This window comes from Trematosphaeria pertusa (assembly GCF_010094035.1).
Source record: "Trematosphaeria pertusa strain CBS 122368 unplaced genomic scaffold BU26scaffold_1, whole genome shotgun sequence".
Taxonomy (NCBI): domain Eukaryota; kingdom Fungi; phylum Ascomycota; class Dothideomycetes; order Pleosporales; family Trematosphaeriaceae; genus Trematosphaeria; species Trematosphaeria pertusa.
Genome location: NW_022987212.1, coordinates 871,737 through 885,241, shown reverse-complemented (window position 1 = coordinate 885,241; position 13,505 = coordinate 871,737). Strand labels below are relative to the sequence as shown.

Genomic DNA, 13,505 nt, shown 5'->3' with positions numbered 1-13,505 from the left:
GTCAAGCCTCGAAATCTTGGCGTAGGCCGCAGCGCGTCGCGACTTTGTGAAAGCCGCATGGCCGTCGTCCAGTCTTCGCCATATAAAAGGCTAGAGGGAGTCAGTAGGGCATTTCCGTTCTTATCACCGTTCTCCGCAGTCGCTTCTACAATCAATCCCAGCTCAACCGCTTTGGCGCGCCCACACCATGCGTCCGCGAGCGCCGCCACGAGGTTCGTCCCCTCCCGGATCGCAGCACGCACTCGCTAATAGTTCCATCCCAGACCCCGATACGATTCGTATCCTCGTAGCGACGGACAGCCATGTCGGATACAACGAGCGCGACCCATTCCGTAAGGACGATAGCTGGAAGACGTTCCACGAGGTGATGTGCCTAGCAAAGGAGCATGATGTGGACATGGTTCTGCATGGCGGAGACCTCTTCCATGAGAACAAGCCTTCGCGGATGGCGATGTACCATGTAGTTCAGTCGCTGCGTATGAATTGCCTTGGGGACAAGCCGTGCGAGCTCGAGATGCTGAGCGATGCGAGTGAGAACTTCGGAGGCGTATTCGACCATGTCAACTACGAAGATCCCGATATCAATGTCGCTATCCCAGTGTTTGCGATACATGGGAACCATGACGATCCCTCCGGAGAAGGCTCATATTCGGCCCTAGACCTCCTACAAGCGTCTGGCCTTGTCAACTACTATGGCCGCACTTCACAGGTTGAAAAGATCGAGGTCAAACCGGTTCTCCTGCAGAAAGGTGGCACGAAGCTGGCCTTGTACGGTCTCAGCAATGTCCGGGATGAGCGGTTGTTTCATACCTGGCGAGACGGCGGGGTCAAGTTCTTTCAACCAGGCGTACAGAAGGACGAGTGGTTCAACTTGATGACGGTTCACCAGAATCAGTGAGTCAGTATAGAGCGTCTCTTAAGTCAGCTTTCTAACAGCCACCAGTGTCGCGCATACCCAGACTAGCTTCCTGCCCGAAAACTTCTTACCCGAGTTTATGGATCTTGTTGTATGGGGCCATGAGCACGAGTGTCTGATCGAGCCGCGATACAACCCCGAAATGGGCTTCCACGTCATTCAGCCTGGCTCCTCAATCGCAACCTCACTCATGCCAGGCGAAGCTGTGCCAAAGCACGTCGCTATATTGAGCGTCACCGGCAAAGAGTTCACCTGTGAACCTATTCGGCTCAAGTCGGTACGACCCTTCATCATGAAGGAGATCGTGCTACAAGACGAACGCGAAATCAAACAGAAAGAGCTCTGGAGGGTGAATGATAACCGCGAAAAGATTGCGATATATCTCAAGAAGGTTGTGGAGGAGCTGATTGAACAAGCAAAACGGGAATGGCTAGAGCTCCAGGACGAGCGGGAAGATGGGGTCAGCATTGAAGTACCGCTTCCCCTAGTTCGCTTGCGAGTAGAATACACTGCTCCAGAGCCTGGAGAATTCCACTGCGAGAACCCGCAGCGTTTCTCGAATCGATTTCAGGGCAAAGTCGCCAACACCAACGATGTCGTCCAATACTACCGGAAGAAGAAGGCGGCAAATCGTATGTCAGCTCTCTAAGCTAGAAGTATTCATGCCACTAACACACCACCAGGAACAACAAAGAGCAATGCTGAACTTCCAGACGAGTCGGTTCTAGCCCAGTTCTCGCTAGACGCGGTGAAGGTTGAGAAGCTCGTCAAAGAGTTCTTGACTGCGCAGTCACTTACCATTCTCCCGCAAAACTCTTTTGGAGATGCTGTGACGCAGTTTGTGGACAAGGACGACAAACACGCAATGGAGATGTTCGTGAACGAGAGTCTCGCCACACAGCTGAAGCACCTGATGGATGCGAATGATGTGGACGAGGAGGAAATTGCTAACGAAATGGAAACATACAAGACACAGCTGGAGGAGCTCTTCGCTTCGGGCCAAATGAAGAAGAAGGCAAGTACTTACCCACATAGCAGTGATTCTCGCCTAACCAGCGTATAGAGGAAGGCCAAGTACAAACCAAAGCCGGACATTTGGGACAGCGATGTGGATGGTCCATGGGAGGATCAGCCAGGCGCGCTCATTCACACTGACGCCGAAGACGAAGATGACAATGACGTAGCATCGGTTCCGCCGAAGAAGGGTGCTGCTCGCGGAAGGGGCAAAGCAGCTGGCACTACTCGTAAGTCTGCTGCAGCTGCGAAGAAGACCCCAGCTGCGAAAGGAGGCCGCGGTAAGAGAAGGGTCGTTGAAGAAGAGGAAGACGATGTCGATGACGATGGAGATGCGATCATGATCACCAGCAGCGGCGATTCGGAAGAAGACGAAGAGGCCCTTTTCGTCAAACCGTCGCGGACAACGGCGAAGAAGCCCGTGGCAAGGGCGCCAGCCCGCGCCAAATCTCCTCCGAAAAAGACCCCGACTTCCCGAGCGCGTGCTCCAGCTTCTACAAAGCAGTCAACGCTCAATTTCTCTCAGGCATCCACACAACGTAGTCAAGCGCCACGGGCAGCTGCGACGCGGGCTAAGAAGGTCCAAGAACCGGTAAGTTGACATTGTAGTAGTAATAGCTCGAGCCAATGCTAATATAAACCCTAGGAGGACGATGAGATTTCCGACGACGACGACGCTTTTGAGCCTGTTTCAACATCTAGGAGTACCCGCAGGAGATAGCCCTACTGTACAAGTATGAGAGCGGGCGACCTGAATGGGGAGGATGGGCGTAAACGTTTTCCGTCGACATGCGCATAGCGACGGCTTTTACGATATGGCTAATGAGGCTCTTTCTCAAGCGAGTATGGGAAGCACACGGCCTCTCAAGAAAAAAAATAGCAGAGCCACATAAAATCAAGGCCGCGGCTAAATCAACCTTGGGTGAAGATGTAGGAGCGTAGGTGTCCACACTTCTCTCTCAGTTATACCTCGCATATCCCAAGCATGCTCCCTGCCCTTGCTTGCTGTGATGATTAGGCTTCAGTGGTTCCCGAGGTCCAAGGCGAGATCTGAGAAAGGGCTATCTGAGGTCTGAGAGAGCGCTCCACCGCTCCTTCCTCAGCACGCACCGGCAAGGCAGTCGCGCCACCTCCGCGGCTCCACTGCTCTGACTTCGAGATGCTTCATCTGTCCTTCTCTTCAGCTTCCGCACGTCTTCGTCTTCTCTTTCCACCATCCGTACGCCTCATGTAGGGGAGGCGCGGCGGGATGCCCTTATATACTTCCAACTATCCGCATCGTCCACCACTCTCCCCAACACACTCATTTTGTCTCCATCTTCTTGTTCCACCCGTCTTCTTTCGTCATTGCTGCTCTTCGGCTCTTGGATAGCTGCCCGCTCGTTGTTCACGTTGTTCACACTGCACGTCACCATCAGCTTTGAGGTACGTTCATCGTCCTTCTCGATCTGCGCCCTGGGGTCGATCTCCCTGGCCTTGAAGAACAAAGCGTCTGGATCGGATGGCTAATAATGGCAGGATATTCGCATCACAACCATCTCACCTCTCGTTGCTTGTCTGATTCGAGCTCTCACCGGATCACTACCGTCGACGCACCGCCCAAGCCCAGCAGTCATCGCGCGCTCAGCAGGGTCGAAAACCAACCCACCATGTCATACAAAGTCGAGGAGCTACTCGCTCTAAGAGACTCCGTCTCGGAATCGGCAGTGTCCATTGACAAGTTCGCCGACGAGGATGTCATCAAGGGTCAGTGGCGATGCTCAGTCACTTTCACTCTTCACCACACTCGGATTACACCTCCACACCAATCTCGCTTTGAGACCACGACTGTTGCCCAGGGGACCGGGCTCCCCGCAAAAACAATTTCTAGCTCTCTGGCGGGACGCGCCCTTCCCTTCCTCCTCCACCCTTTCGTCACTTCGCTCAAGCAACTGAGCAATAAATACTAATTACCTCCCGTGTTCAGAGCACGTCTTGCGACCCTCTGCATCTGCCACCTTGGCCGGCACTTCCTCAAATAGGAGTCTTCGATTGTCTGCGACACCTGCGATTACACCCGTGGCAGCCAACAAGAAGCCTTCGCCGTCCCCCTCAATCAAGCGAGGGAAGGTCGAGAGGCTACTGAAGGAACACGGCAGCCCCCCCGGCATACGAGTCACTGCCGGCGGTCGCGTCGTCCCGAGCGATCTTCCACCGTTGAGCAATTCCCGCTTCCCCAACAACGGCTTCAAGCCCCCTCCCCTCCGAGGGGTCGCGTCTGGTAGCAGTATGTCTGCGCAAGCACGACCAGACGTCAACAACGTCCCTCGTTTCGAGGTCGTTGGAAGCCAACCTGTGCTCTTCGTTGGCGACCGAGCCTTCGCTCTTCCGTCGCTCGAAGCGACCTCTTCCGCCTTGCCGTCACTTGTTTCCGGGGTTCCAGATACGACTGCAAAACAAGCAACACAGCCTTCCGTCTTGCCCTCTCAAGGCGCATTCTCTGGCGCAAGCGCAGCCGCACCGCCTGGCCCGGTACGCCCCAATGCGCAGACACCTTTCGCTGGTCTCGATCTTACTACTCTGAAGGCACAACAGACCCTCAAGAAGCAGGAGCTTAAGAACGTGGAGCAGACAGAAGTTCTACAAGCCAGTCAACAGACCGAGGCCTGGCGTGCCGGGATGATTGAGAAGAAGAGAAACCTCATCATCGAACTCGATGCCCTGAGGAAGGCCATCAGTGCTGTCGAAGCTACCGACAACAACGTCCCGCCAGCTCAAGTGAATACGTTCACTGGTCCTGTCGGCGCACCGGCAGCTTCAGCGGCACAGTCCTCCTTCATTCCCCAATTCCAGCAGCCCATGCCTTCACCCATGTACGCATTTCCGGGCACAGGCGCCTTCTCTCCTTTGATGATGTACCAGCCGCCGTTTGGTGCCTTCCCCAGCATACAGGCGACAGAGTCCACTCCATTCGTCCAGCATCCCGTACCGGCTCCGCACTCACCGGGATCAGCTAGTCGTCGCTCCCACGCGGTCGAGATCAAACCGCCCCGAGACGAGAATAAGAAGCAGCCTACCTCAAAGCTCGACCCCAAGAGTCCTACCTACGAGCCCGTCGCGAAAGTGACAACTGCCAAAGACGTTGCCCCTCCGACACCGTCTCCGGCGAAGCGCTCTTCATGGCGTACCAACGAGACGTCTCAATCAGACAGGCACGAGGACCGAACTATTTCACAGAAGCCTAGCTTGTCTAGCATAGATACGACAGACTTCTTCCCCACTAATACCCATGAGCACTCCTCTACGCGCGTTGCACCGAAGGCTCAGGAGTCCAAGCAGACAGCGAAGGAGAACGCCGCTGTCCCATCTACGCCCGAGAAGGACTGGCCTGCGAGCCCATGGAATGAGGGCAACTCGAGTCGCTCAAGCAAGAAGGCGGTTCCGAAACTTACCTCGTGGCCTGAGGCTTTCGGCAAACAGCCATCTATGTCCTCACTGAAGCAGGCTACAACCACCCAGCTGCCTTCAAATGCACAGGAGCGTGCGCCGCCTGCGACTGCGGACCCTCTGGTTTCTGCCTTCTCCAGCAACTTGACGTCGCGGAAATCGTCTATGCGACGAACTGGCACAGAGGAAAATTGGCCGCCGTTTGTGTCCAAGCCAACCACGTACGTGCCTTCCACATACCAGGAAGGATATCAGGCCGGCTATGATCATGTGGGGATTCCTGATAGCCCTGAAGTCCTGAGGGGTTACCTTGAGGGACTCTTGCATTTCCTGGCGGATGAGTGCAAGAAGGGTCGCGACAATTCACTTCGAGGCCTTGTGGCTCGTTCAACTCCGCACGACTCTGCCGTCAGCATGTCATTCGGTCAAGTCGATGCCTCAATCGGAAACCAGGAGAATGCTCGATCCGCTAAAGTCAATGCGCCGACTCCGGATGCGCGCAGGGATTCCGTGTACACTCAACTCGGAGGTGCCAAGGATACGCCCATCACATACACCTATTGCAACGAAGCTGCTCAGCAGCCACGCCTGCGAAACCCCTCGACTGCGACGTACCTGCCTCAGACGGACGCTTCGGATAAGATGAGTTCTGCATACCGCCAGCTTGCCTTTTCAGCAGCTGAGAATGAGCTTGCCATGAAGAACCAAGAGAAAGGTATTGTGTCCCGCGCCAACTCAGCACTACCTGGAGGCGCATATCCGCGGCAGTTCTCCGGAAATCAGACCAGCAGTCGCTCATACGGAACTCCTGTTTCCATGCAGCGTTACATTCCGCCGTCCAGGGAATATAGAGCCCATGGGCCTGATGCAAATTTCCCACCCTCCCCACGGCCTATGGCTAACCAGCGGCTGTCAGGGCTGGACGGCGCCATGGACGATTTGGCCGATGTTGTCCTCGATACGCATCTTGAGGAGCGGCGTCCTACCACGGAGGGACAGCGTTCGACCGAGGCCACTGGGACAATGGAGCCTGTCGAAGCTGATGCGTCTTGTTTCAGGCCGTCCTCGAGCAAAGGCAAGCAGAAGCTCGCCTCCTCGCCTACGAAGGCTGCAGCGGGCGAGCAGGGCGAAGTAGCTGCAGCTTCGCCGGCCAATACTCCGCGATCGCCAAAGAAATCCGGAGAAGTCTCGCCTGCGAAGGCCAAGCTCGAGCAGGTCACGAATAAGTTCAGGCGTACGAAGAAGGACCCACGCAACATGTCTCCGGAGGAGAAGCGACACCGTTCGGAGAAGTGGCACACCCGCTTCCGATCGATCAAGAGCATCGAGCAGCAGAATATCTACGAGCATATCCGCGACAATCCCCGCAAATGAGCGCGATATCCCGTCGGTACTTTCGGAGACAATTCTTAGGGCCATTTTGGCTTTTCTTACACCCGTTCTTGGTCGACTCTTACACGGCAACCCCTCCTAATACAACATCATATATGTTGGACCCGGCCGAAGAGCGAACCATACGAGCATACAGATGGACCTATCCTTGCACTCATTCCTTTTCTTTGGGCCGCCTTCCTAATCCTCTGTCGTTCAATACCTGTTCGGCAGCACCGCCTGTACCAATGGACGGGCAAGAAGACGTGGCGATAGAGACTCGGGAGTCGAGGTTGACGGGTTCTTCCTTAGACTGTTGCTACCCACTTTTTGTTTCCTTACTGTCACTATTTCCTTGGGTCTAATGATATGGCAGCTCTGGACGGCTGCAGAGGTCGGCAGGGAGGTGGTGCGCTTCTCCCCCGTCCCTCTCCACTTCCAGTCCGTTGCTCATGTCGACAGCAGTTGTATGATTAGGTTTCTGTACATGTGTAGCTGCTTGTATAGTATAATAAAAAGTTGTAATATACTCGCTGGAGCCTCTGCAGTGTTCGCGCCGGCCGTGTTTGATGTTGCGAGTATTCGACTGGGTCGTTGTGGTTGGATGGCAAGCGTCTAAGCCGTGTTGCACCTTCCGTGTAGGGCAGAGTTCCAGAACAGGCTATTACGCGGGCAATTTGCGTAGGGCAGAGATAGAGGTTGCAAAGACGGCGCAGGGCGGAATTGCTTGTGGAAGCGACAGTGGCATTGATGTTGCGAGAAGGCAAATTGCTGTGCGTCTTCCTGAAGGGCCTGAGGCTCCCCACGGGCAAGGATGGAGCTTTAAGTGGTTCGACGCTGCAGGATGCTACGAAGACATCAGCACGTTGCAATACGCCGGAGGAAACGCGATACCGGCAGGGGGACGTCATGGGCAGCATGTCTTTTGTCGTGCTGATAAATCCGGCATCAGAATCGTGATAGTCTATCGTGGGGGAGGCATTTAGCAGGGCGAGCTGGGAGGGGCGCAGTGCGAAGCCACCGGTCATAGAAACACGAACCTTTCACGGCGGCGCAGCATGCGGGCTTGTCGCTCAGGCACATACAACACCGAGTCACTGCGTCCCGGTAGGAGGTAGTCTAGCACGTCTTCAGAAAAGGAGACAGTTTGCCTTCGCGGCGCCCTAGTCGAGGCTGGAATTCCGCCCGTGGCTCGGCGCCTTCCAAGCGTCGTTCCCCACTCTTCCTCCGCCATCATTCGCCGCTCGACTTTTGGCGGTCACGGCGTCGCGCTTTCTACGCCCGCAGCCGCATCAACTCTCCTCCCCTTCTCCTCAGCCCACGAGAGTGCGAGCACTGCATTCCTCCCCGGCCGGCCACCGTTTGCGCGCAGCACCGCAGCCATCTCGACATTCTTTGCACGCCGCGGCAACAGAGCCCCTCGCTCTAGCCACAGTCGAGAGACCCTGGACGCCGACATCACTCGAAGCGGCCATGGCCCACTGATCCGTCAGCGACACGCACGCAATCCAACTACTTGACCTCTCCCGCCCCGGCGAGAGCGTGCACCCCGTAGCTGCCGCCAGCACGCCCCGCCGTCGCCATGACCCAGCTCTTCAGCTCGTCGTCGAGCCACTCGACCTTCGCCGAGAAGAGGACCTTCTCGGGCCTGCCGCTGTCCTCGAACAAGCAAGTGAACGGATCCAACAGCCAGGTCTCGCAGAAGATCAAGAACTTCTTCCGCATCAATAGCGGCAGCAGCGACAACAAGGACCGAAAAGCGTCCGACGAGGGCAGCTCCACCCTCAAGCCCGAATCCAAGTCGTCTTTCCGCCAGTCCAGGTTCCTGCCGCACATCACCCGCAACCGCTCCCAGACCGTAGCCAGCGAAGGCAATCCGCTAGACGATGGCGTTTCGCCTACCGCACACGCGAACCCGTACTTCATCCACCAGGGCCCGCCCGCCCTGCGTCATCACAATGAAGGCAGCGTCCCCCCCTCGCCGCCGGATACACCCCCGATCCCCACCACAAAAGTAGAGGCTGTCAGTGGAGCAAACGACCAGGCTACAACAGCCGGAAAGGAGGAATTGGCCCGGAAGCTGCGAAGAGTAGCCTCGGCTCCCAACGCGCAAGGCCTCTTTTCGTCAGGAAAATCCACCGAAAGGCCGCAGACTGCAGAGCTCGGAAAGCAGCCCCTGGTCCATCACCCAAATACGTCGACATTGAGCATGGTAGAAACTACGACACCTGATCCGAATCATCTCGTACCCGTAGACACCGTAAAAGGTGTTCCCTCGCCAGGCCAGATTCGCAACGCAGTAGCCTTTAGGAGAACGTACAGTTCCAATTCGATCAAGGTCCGGAACGTGGAAGTCGGCCCGGGCAGCTTTGACAAGATCAAGCTGATCGGAAAGGGCGATGTTGGCAAGGTATATCTGGTGCGCGAGAAGAAGTCCAGCCGGCTGTATGCCATGAAGGGTACGAAACTAGCAGTCACTCCTCGGCCCATACTGACAGAACATAGTCTTGAGCAAGAAGGAGATGATCAAGCGGAACAAAATCAAGCGCGCATTAGCCGAACAGGAAATTTTGGCTACCAGCAACCATCCATTTATCGTTACGCTGTACCACTCGTTCCAGTCAGAAGACCACCTCTACCTCTGCATGGAATACTGTAGCGGTGGAGAGTTCTTCAGAGCTCTGCAAACGCGGCCGAACAAGTGCGTGGATGAAGACGCAGCACGGTTCTACGCAGCTGAAGTAACGGCTGCATTGGAGTACCTCCATCTTATGGGTTTCATTTACCGAGACTTGAAGCCCGAGAGTACGTCTATTCCCAAAGATCTTGCTCACAGACGCTGACGAGTGTAGACATCCTGCTTCATCAGTCAGGCCATATCATGTTGTCAGACTTTGACTTGTCCAAGCAGTCTGATTCCGGAGGCCGCCCAACCATGATCGTTGGCCGCAATGGCGCTTCATCGAGTAACCTGCCGACCATTGACACTAAGTCGTGTATAGCGAACTTTAGGACAAACTCGTTTGTGGGCACTGAGGAGTACATTGCACCAGAGGTCATCAAAGGATGTGGTCATACTAGCGCGGTTGATTGGTGGACTTTGGGCATTCTCATTTACGAGATGCTGTACGGGACGACACCCTTCAAGGGCAAGAACCGGAACGCCACCTTCGCCAACATCCTGAGAGATGACGTACCTTTCCCAGAAGGCTCTGGGGCACCATCCGTCTCAAAGTATGTTTTGATGGCCTGTCTCTCCGTGAGCAATGCTGACAAGCTATAGTCTCTGCAAATCACTAATCCGCAAACTCCTCATCAAGGACGAGCTCCGCCGTCTCGGCTCCCGCGCAGGTGCCTCCGATGTCAAGGCACACCCCTTCTTCCGCACCACGCAATGGGCTTTGCTTCGCCATATGAAGCCACCGATTATCCCTAACCAAGGCCACGGGATCGAGACGCCAAATTTCCGAAACGTAAAAGAGAGCCAGAGCGTGGATATCAGCGCGGCGAAAGCGAAGGGCGTGCCATTGGATTCCGGTCTGGCTACCCCCATGGGCGAAATTGCCGACCCATTCGAAGAGTTCAACAGCGTTACCCTTCACCACGATGGCGACGACATGCACAACGACAGCCTCGACCATCTCGAACTACAAAACACTCATTCACATCGATAGGAAAGCATCACAAACACTGTTCTTTCCTTGGTCGGCGTCATCGCGCTTCGAGTTCTCGCCGTTTTCAAAAGAGCGGTCTCATTGCATCTTCTTTCGGTGTCGGGAGGGCGTTTGCTGCGTTCTCCTGTCCACTCCTTCGTCTCGTTAGAATGGGGTTGTCTCACTGTTTCTCCACAAGGCATAGGCGTTTTATGGGTCTCGAGCATAACACTTTTGTCTTGTATTTCTCACTGACTTTGCCTGTTGGGATCTATTAGTCTCTTGCTCAGGTGCTCTTAACGGTCTGACTGTAAATTGCTCCGGCGCTTTCAAACGTTGCGCTTTGGGTAGCATTTCTTTACTCACTTGAAGGAGGGAGGATGGTAGGATGTCTGGGTGCGGAGGCAGCTTGGACGTGGAGGAGGGTGGCATGCTTCAAGATCTGCTGCGGAGGGGGATGTGAGGCAGTATTCCAATATACAGCATTTCAAGCAAGTTAGTAGTACAGTCGCGTATCGATGTGACGTTGAGCTGAAACCGAAAGATCTGCGCCAAGATATGCAGTGTGCACGAGCCAACCATGTCGCGTCTTCCCCGCGGTGTCAATCCATGGATCAGATATAACGCCCACCACCGCACCGATTGAAGCACGAACATAGCCAGTTCTTCCCTCTCTTAATCGAGCGCAAGCCATAAGACTAAATCAACAAAACCTCCTCCCTTTCGCATCCCGCAGCACGACCAACAACAACATATCCCCACCCGCCCGCCATCGCAGTAAACAATTGGCGTTCCCCACGAACAACAGCGTACACCCTCCCACTCGCAAGAAGCCCTGCACACAATGGCAACAGACACCCCACCCCAGCACCTCTCCGCCTCCCAAACCTCGCAAAGTGGCGCCACCGGCGCCTCTACAGACGACTCCGAAACCCTCACGCCGCTCGAGCAAGAAGTGCTCGACGAATACGCACGGCTCCTGGGCAATCTGAACAACGTACGTTACGCCTCTCTCTGCCTCTCCTCCTCCTCCTCCTCCTCCTCCTCCCTTCCTATCCTACGGCTTGCTAACCCCGGTATTTGCGGTAGATGTCGACGCTGCTGTCCGAGCTCTCGGCCAACCCGTCCGCGGAGATCCTGGACGCGCTAAGAGGACTGGAGCGCAAAACGAGTCTGGTGTTTACGCTGCTGAAGGCGAGCGTGTATAGTATTGTGTTGAATCAGCAGATTCGGGAGGATGGGCCGGGGGGTGGTGGGGAGGGAGTGGGGATGGGGGATAGTAGGGGGAGTGTGCTTTGAAGGGGAGGGGCTGTGGGATATGTTTAGAGGGGGAGGGGGGATGATCAACATGGTTAGTTTGAGGACGGAGCGCAGGGCAGGCATTGGAGACGAGTTACGGACAGACATGGTTACATATGATACCCCAGGGAGAAAGCAAAATGGAATGATGCAATGAACAAGTATTTCAGTATGTGTAGAGATATACTACAAGGGCTTTCTACAATGCTGCGCTCCCGCCCAATGCGAATGCGTATGATACAACGTACATCTTTCGGAATCCGCCTCGTATCATACAGTGACCTAACACTCTTAATGTACACTTCCGCCATAGTACACCTTCCTCGCATCGACGAGCTTCTTCCCTCTCGCCCTTGCGATCTCATCTGGTAGCTTCTGGTTGCATAGAGCCTCCCATGTGGCTTTGATGACGTTCATCTTGTTCCGTGAGCGCGGTGTGCGGGCAGCGAGGTCCTGAAGGCCGGCGGCGCGAGCGAGTTCGAAGATTAGATGCTGGACGCGGAGACCGAAACCTAGCCTAGTATTAGAGGCCTGCATGAATGAGGGGAAACCTAAGATAGTCTTACCAGGTGGTCGCGCAAACAACTGCACTTTTGTGGCCCCAACCTTCTTCTCCAAATCGCCAAATATCGTCCTGTTCTCATATCTTGGAATGGGCCGCATGTTGCGGATTGCCGACATGACACTCTGCTTCCGCCCTTCTTCCGGCTCCACGCTCTTGCCCTCTCCTACACCCAACAGTCCATCCTGGTTCCCTGCGATCGTAAGAAAGTACAGCGATTGAATCTTGCCCATGCGCGTCTGGTTGGTCACACTGTGCACCACCAGCGTCTTCACCCTTATAGTGCGCAGCTTTTGCTTGTCCCAGTCGAGGTACTGTAGGAGCCGTTTCTGCCGCGGATCTTCCGCCTCCTCAGTGGAGAGGCGACGGGTTTGCCGCACCATTCTGTTGTCGATACGGGGCAGATCCGGCTGCACGATGGAATGCCGCGTGTCGGCGAGCGCTTGAGCGGCTGCCGGATTCTCGGAGTAAAATGTTGCACGCGGGTCGAGCGCAGCTTGCGTGAATGCGGCTTCCATTGCTTCCTGCAGCTGTTGCTCTTGCTTGGGGTTCAGTTGGCCCTCGGGTATACCGTCAGGATACATCTTCGCCAGGTTCTCATTTGCGATCCGGGCTATAGCCTCGTCGCGCTCGACCTCGTTGGCTTCGCGAAAGGTCTTCTTGCCCGGGATGTCCTCGGGCGAGAGCTTGGGCGCATGGTCGGTTACGGGATCAACTTCTGCGAGGTCGTCTTCGTACGGAAGAAGCCAGGGGTCTGTTCTGTTCTGGCCTTGTGTTACCACGTCGCGTGCGTCGATTGCGGATTCCGCGGCTTTGATGGCGGCGATTTGCTCGGGGGTGTAGCGTTTCGCAAGGAGAGCGGTCTCGGAGGTGTCATATTTTGGGTATTGGGTCTCCGCGGCTTGATTGAGGAGCTTGAGATCTTCCGCCTTTATTGAGGGGTAGTGTGGTCTTCGTCTACGGGCTGTTCGAGGGGCGGAAGCGTGGAAGGAGCGTTTCGGCGCGGATGAAGGTTTAGGGAGGGAGACTGCGGAGAACAGACATCTTACGGAGCGGCAGACGCTCATTGCGCCCTCTTACCGCTCGAAAGAAGGCCAATTGAAGGCGCACAATGAAGGGAAGTGAGAGAATGCGCGTACTGGTCCCGCCGATCGGATGGTCTGAGGTTCGAGCTTCGAGAAAATTATGAATGACTAAGCGATGCAGATTCCGCGCTAGCGAATCACAGCTTTCCCTTTTCTGGTGCGTAACTCTCGAACTTTTT

At 55.4% G+C, this 13,505-nt stretch overlaps 5 protein-coding genes across 5 annotated transcripts; 4 read left to right on the top strand and 1 right to left on the bottom strand.

The window, feature by feature from the left end:
- The first annotated feature begins 59 nt into the window (after positions 1 to 59).
- Positions 60 to 2,863, top strand: BU26DRAFT_512769 (DNA repair exonuclease). The gene is made up of 6 exons (XM_033827463.1): positions 60 to 212; positions 264 to 894; positions 944 to 1,548; positions 1,600 to 1,931; positions 1,980 to 2,522; positions 2,577 to 2,863. Exons 1-6 carry the CDS (start codon positions 188 to 190, stop codon positions 2,649 to 2,651), a joined length of 2,211 nt encoding a protein of 736 aa, XP_033690819.1. The 5' UTR covers positions 60 to 187; the 3' UTR covers positions 2,652 to 2,863.
- A 716-nt stretch (positions 2,864 to 3,579) lies between these two features.
- Positions 3,580 to 6,730, top strand: BU26DRAFT_557318 (uncharacterized protein; the record flags this gene model as incomplete). Its single annotated transcript, XM_033832439.1, has 2 exons — positions 3,580 to 3,676; positions 3,897 to 6,730. 2 exons carry the CDS (start codon positions 3,580 to 3,582, stop codon positions 6,728 to 6,730), a joined length of 2,931 nt encoding a protein of 976 aa, XP_033690818.1.
- Positions 6,731 to 8,032: 1,302 nt separating this feature from the next.
- On the top strand, positions 8,033 to 10,496 carry BU26DRAFT_8995 (serine/threonine-protein kinase-like protein nrc-2). The gene is made up of 4 exons (XM_033836468.1): positions 8,033 to 9,186; positions 9,233 to 9,532; positions 9,580 to 9,961; positions 10,011 to 10,496. The coding sequence occupies exons 1-4, from the start codon at positions 8,310 to 8,312 to the stop codon at positions 10,399 to 10,401; spliced, it is 1,950 nt and encodes a 649-aa protein (XP_033690817.1). The 5' UTR covers positions 8,033 to 8,309; the 3' UTR covers positions 10,402 to 10,496.
- Positions 10,497 to 10,996: 500 nt separating this feature from the next.
- Positions 10,997 to 11,679, top strand: BU26DRAFT_573584 (uncharacterized protein; the record flags this gene model as incomplete). The annotated part of the gene is made up of 2 exons (XM_033834305.1): positions 10,997 to 11,377; positions 11,470 to 11,679. The coding sequence occupies exons 1-2, from the start codon at positions 11,225 to 11,227 to the stop codon at positions 11,677 to 11,679; spliced, it is 363 nt and encodes a 120-aa protein (XP_033690816.1). The 5' UTR covers positions 10,997 to 11,224.
- A 147-nt stretch (positions 11,680 to 11,826) lies between these two features.
- Positions 11,827 to 13,383, bottom strand: BU26DRAFT_471676 (37S ribosomal protein-like protein S5). The gene is made up of 2 exons (XM_033825394.1): positions 12,246 to 13,383; positions 11,827 to 12,191 (listed from the first exon to the last, which is right to left on the bottom strand). Exons 1-2 carry the CDS (start codon positions 13,306 to 13,308, stop codon positions 11,971 to 11,973), a joined length of 1,284 nt encoding a protein of 427 aa, XP_033690815.1. The 5' UTR covers positions 13,309 to 13,383; the 3' UTR covers positions 11,827 to 11,970.
- Between the last annotated feature and the right edge of the window lie 122 nt (positions 13,384 to 13,505).

Bases quoted from the DNA above. Each gene is read 5' to 3' on its own strand.
- BU26DRAFT_512769 (XM_033827463.1), top strand. From the start codon at position 188: ATGCGTCCGCGAGCGCCGCCACGAG. The intron at 1,549-1,599 runs GTATGTCAGCTC...ACACACCACCAG, and splicing joins GAAGAAGAAGGCGGCAAATC to GAACAACAAAGAGCAATGCT. The intron at 2,523-2,576 runs GTAAGTTGACAT...TATAAACCCTAG, and splicing joins CTAAGAAGGTCCAAGAACCG to GAGGACGATGAGATTTCCGA.
- BU26DRAFT_8995 (XM_033836468.1), top strand. From the start codon at position 8,310: ATGACCCAGCTCTTCAGCTCGTCGTCGAGCCACTCGACCTTCGCCGAG. The intron at 9,187-9,232 runs GTACGAAACTAG...GACAGAACATAG, and splicing joins CCGGCTGTATGCCATGAAGG to TCTTGAGCAAGAAGGAGATG. The intron at 9,962-10,010 runs GTATGTTTTGAT...GACAAGCTATAG, and splicing joins GGGGCACCATCCGTCTCAAA to TCTCTGCAAATCACTAATCC.
- BU26DRAFT_471676 (XM_033825394.1), bottom strand. From the start codon at position 13,308: ATGAGCGTCTGCCGCTCCGTAAGATGTCTGTTCTCCGCAGTCTCCCTC. The intron at 12,192-12,245 runs GTAAGACTATCT...ATACTAGGCTAG, and splicing joins GTTGTTTGCGCGACCACCTG to GTTTCGGTCTCCGCGTCCAG.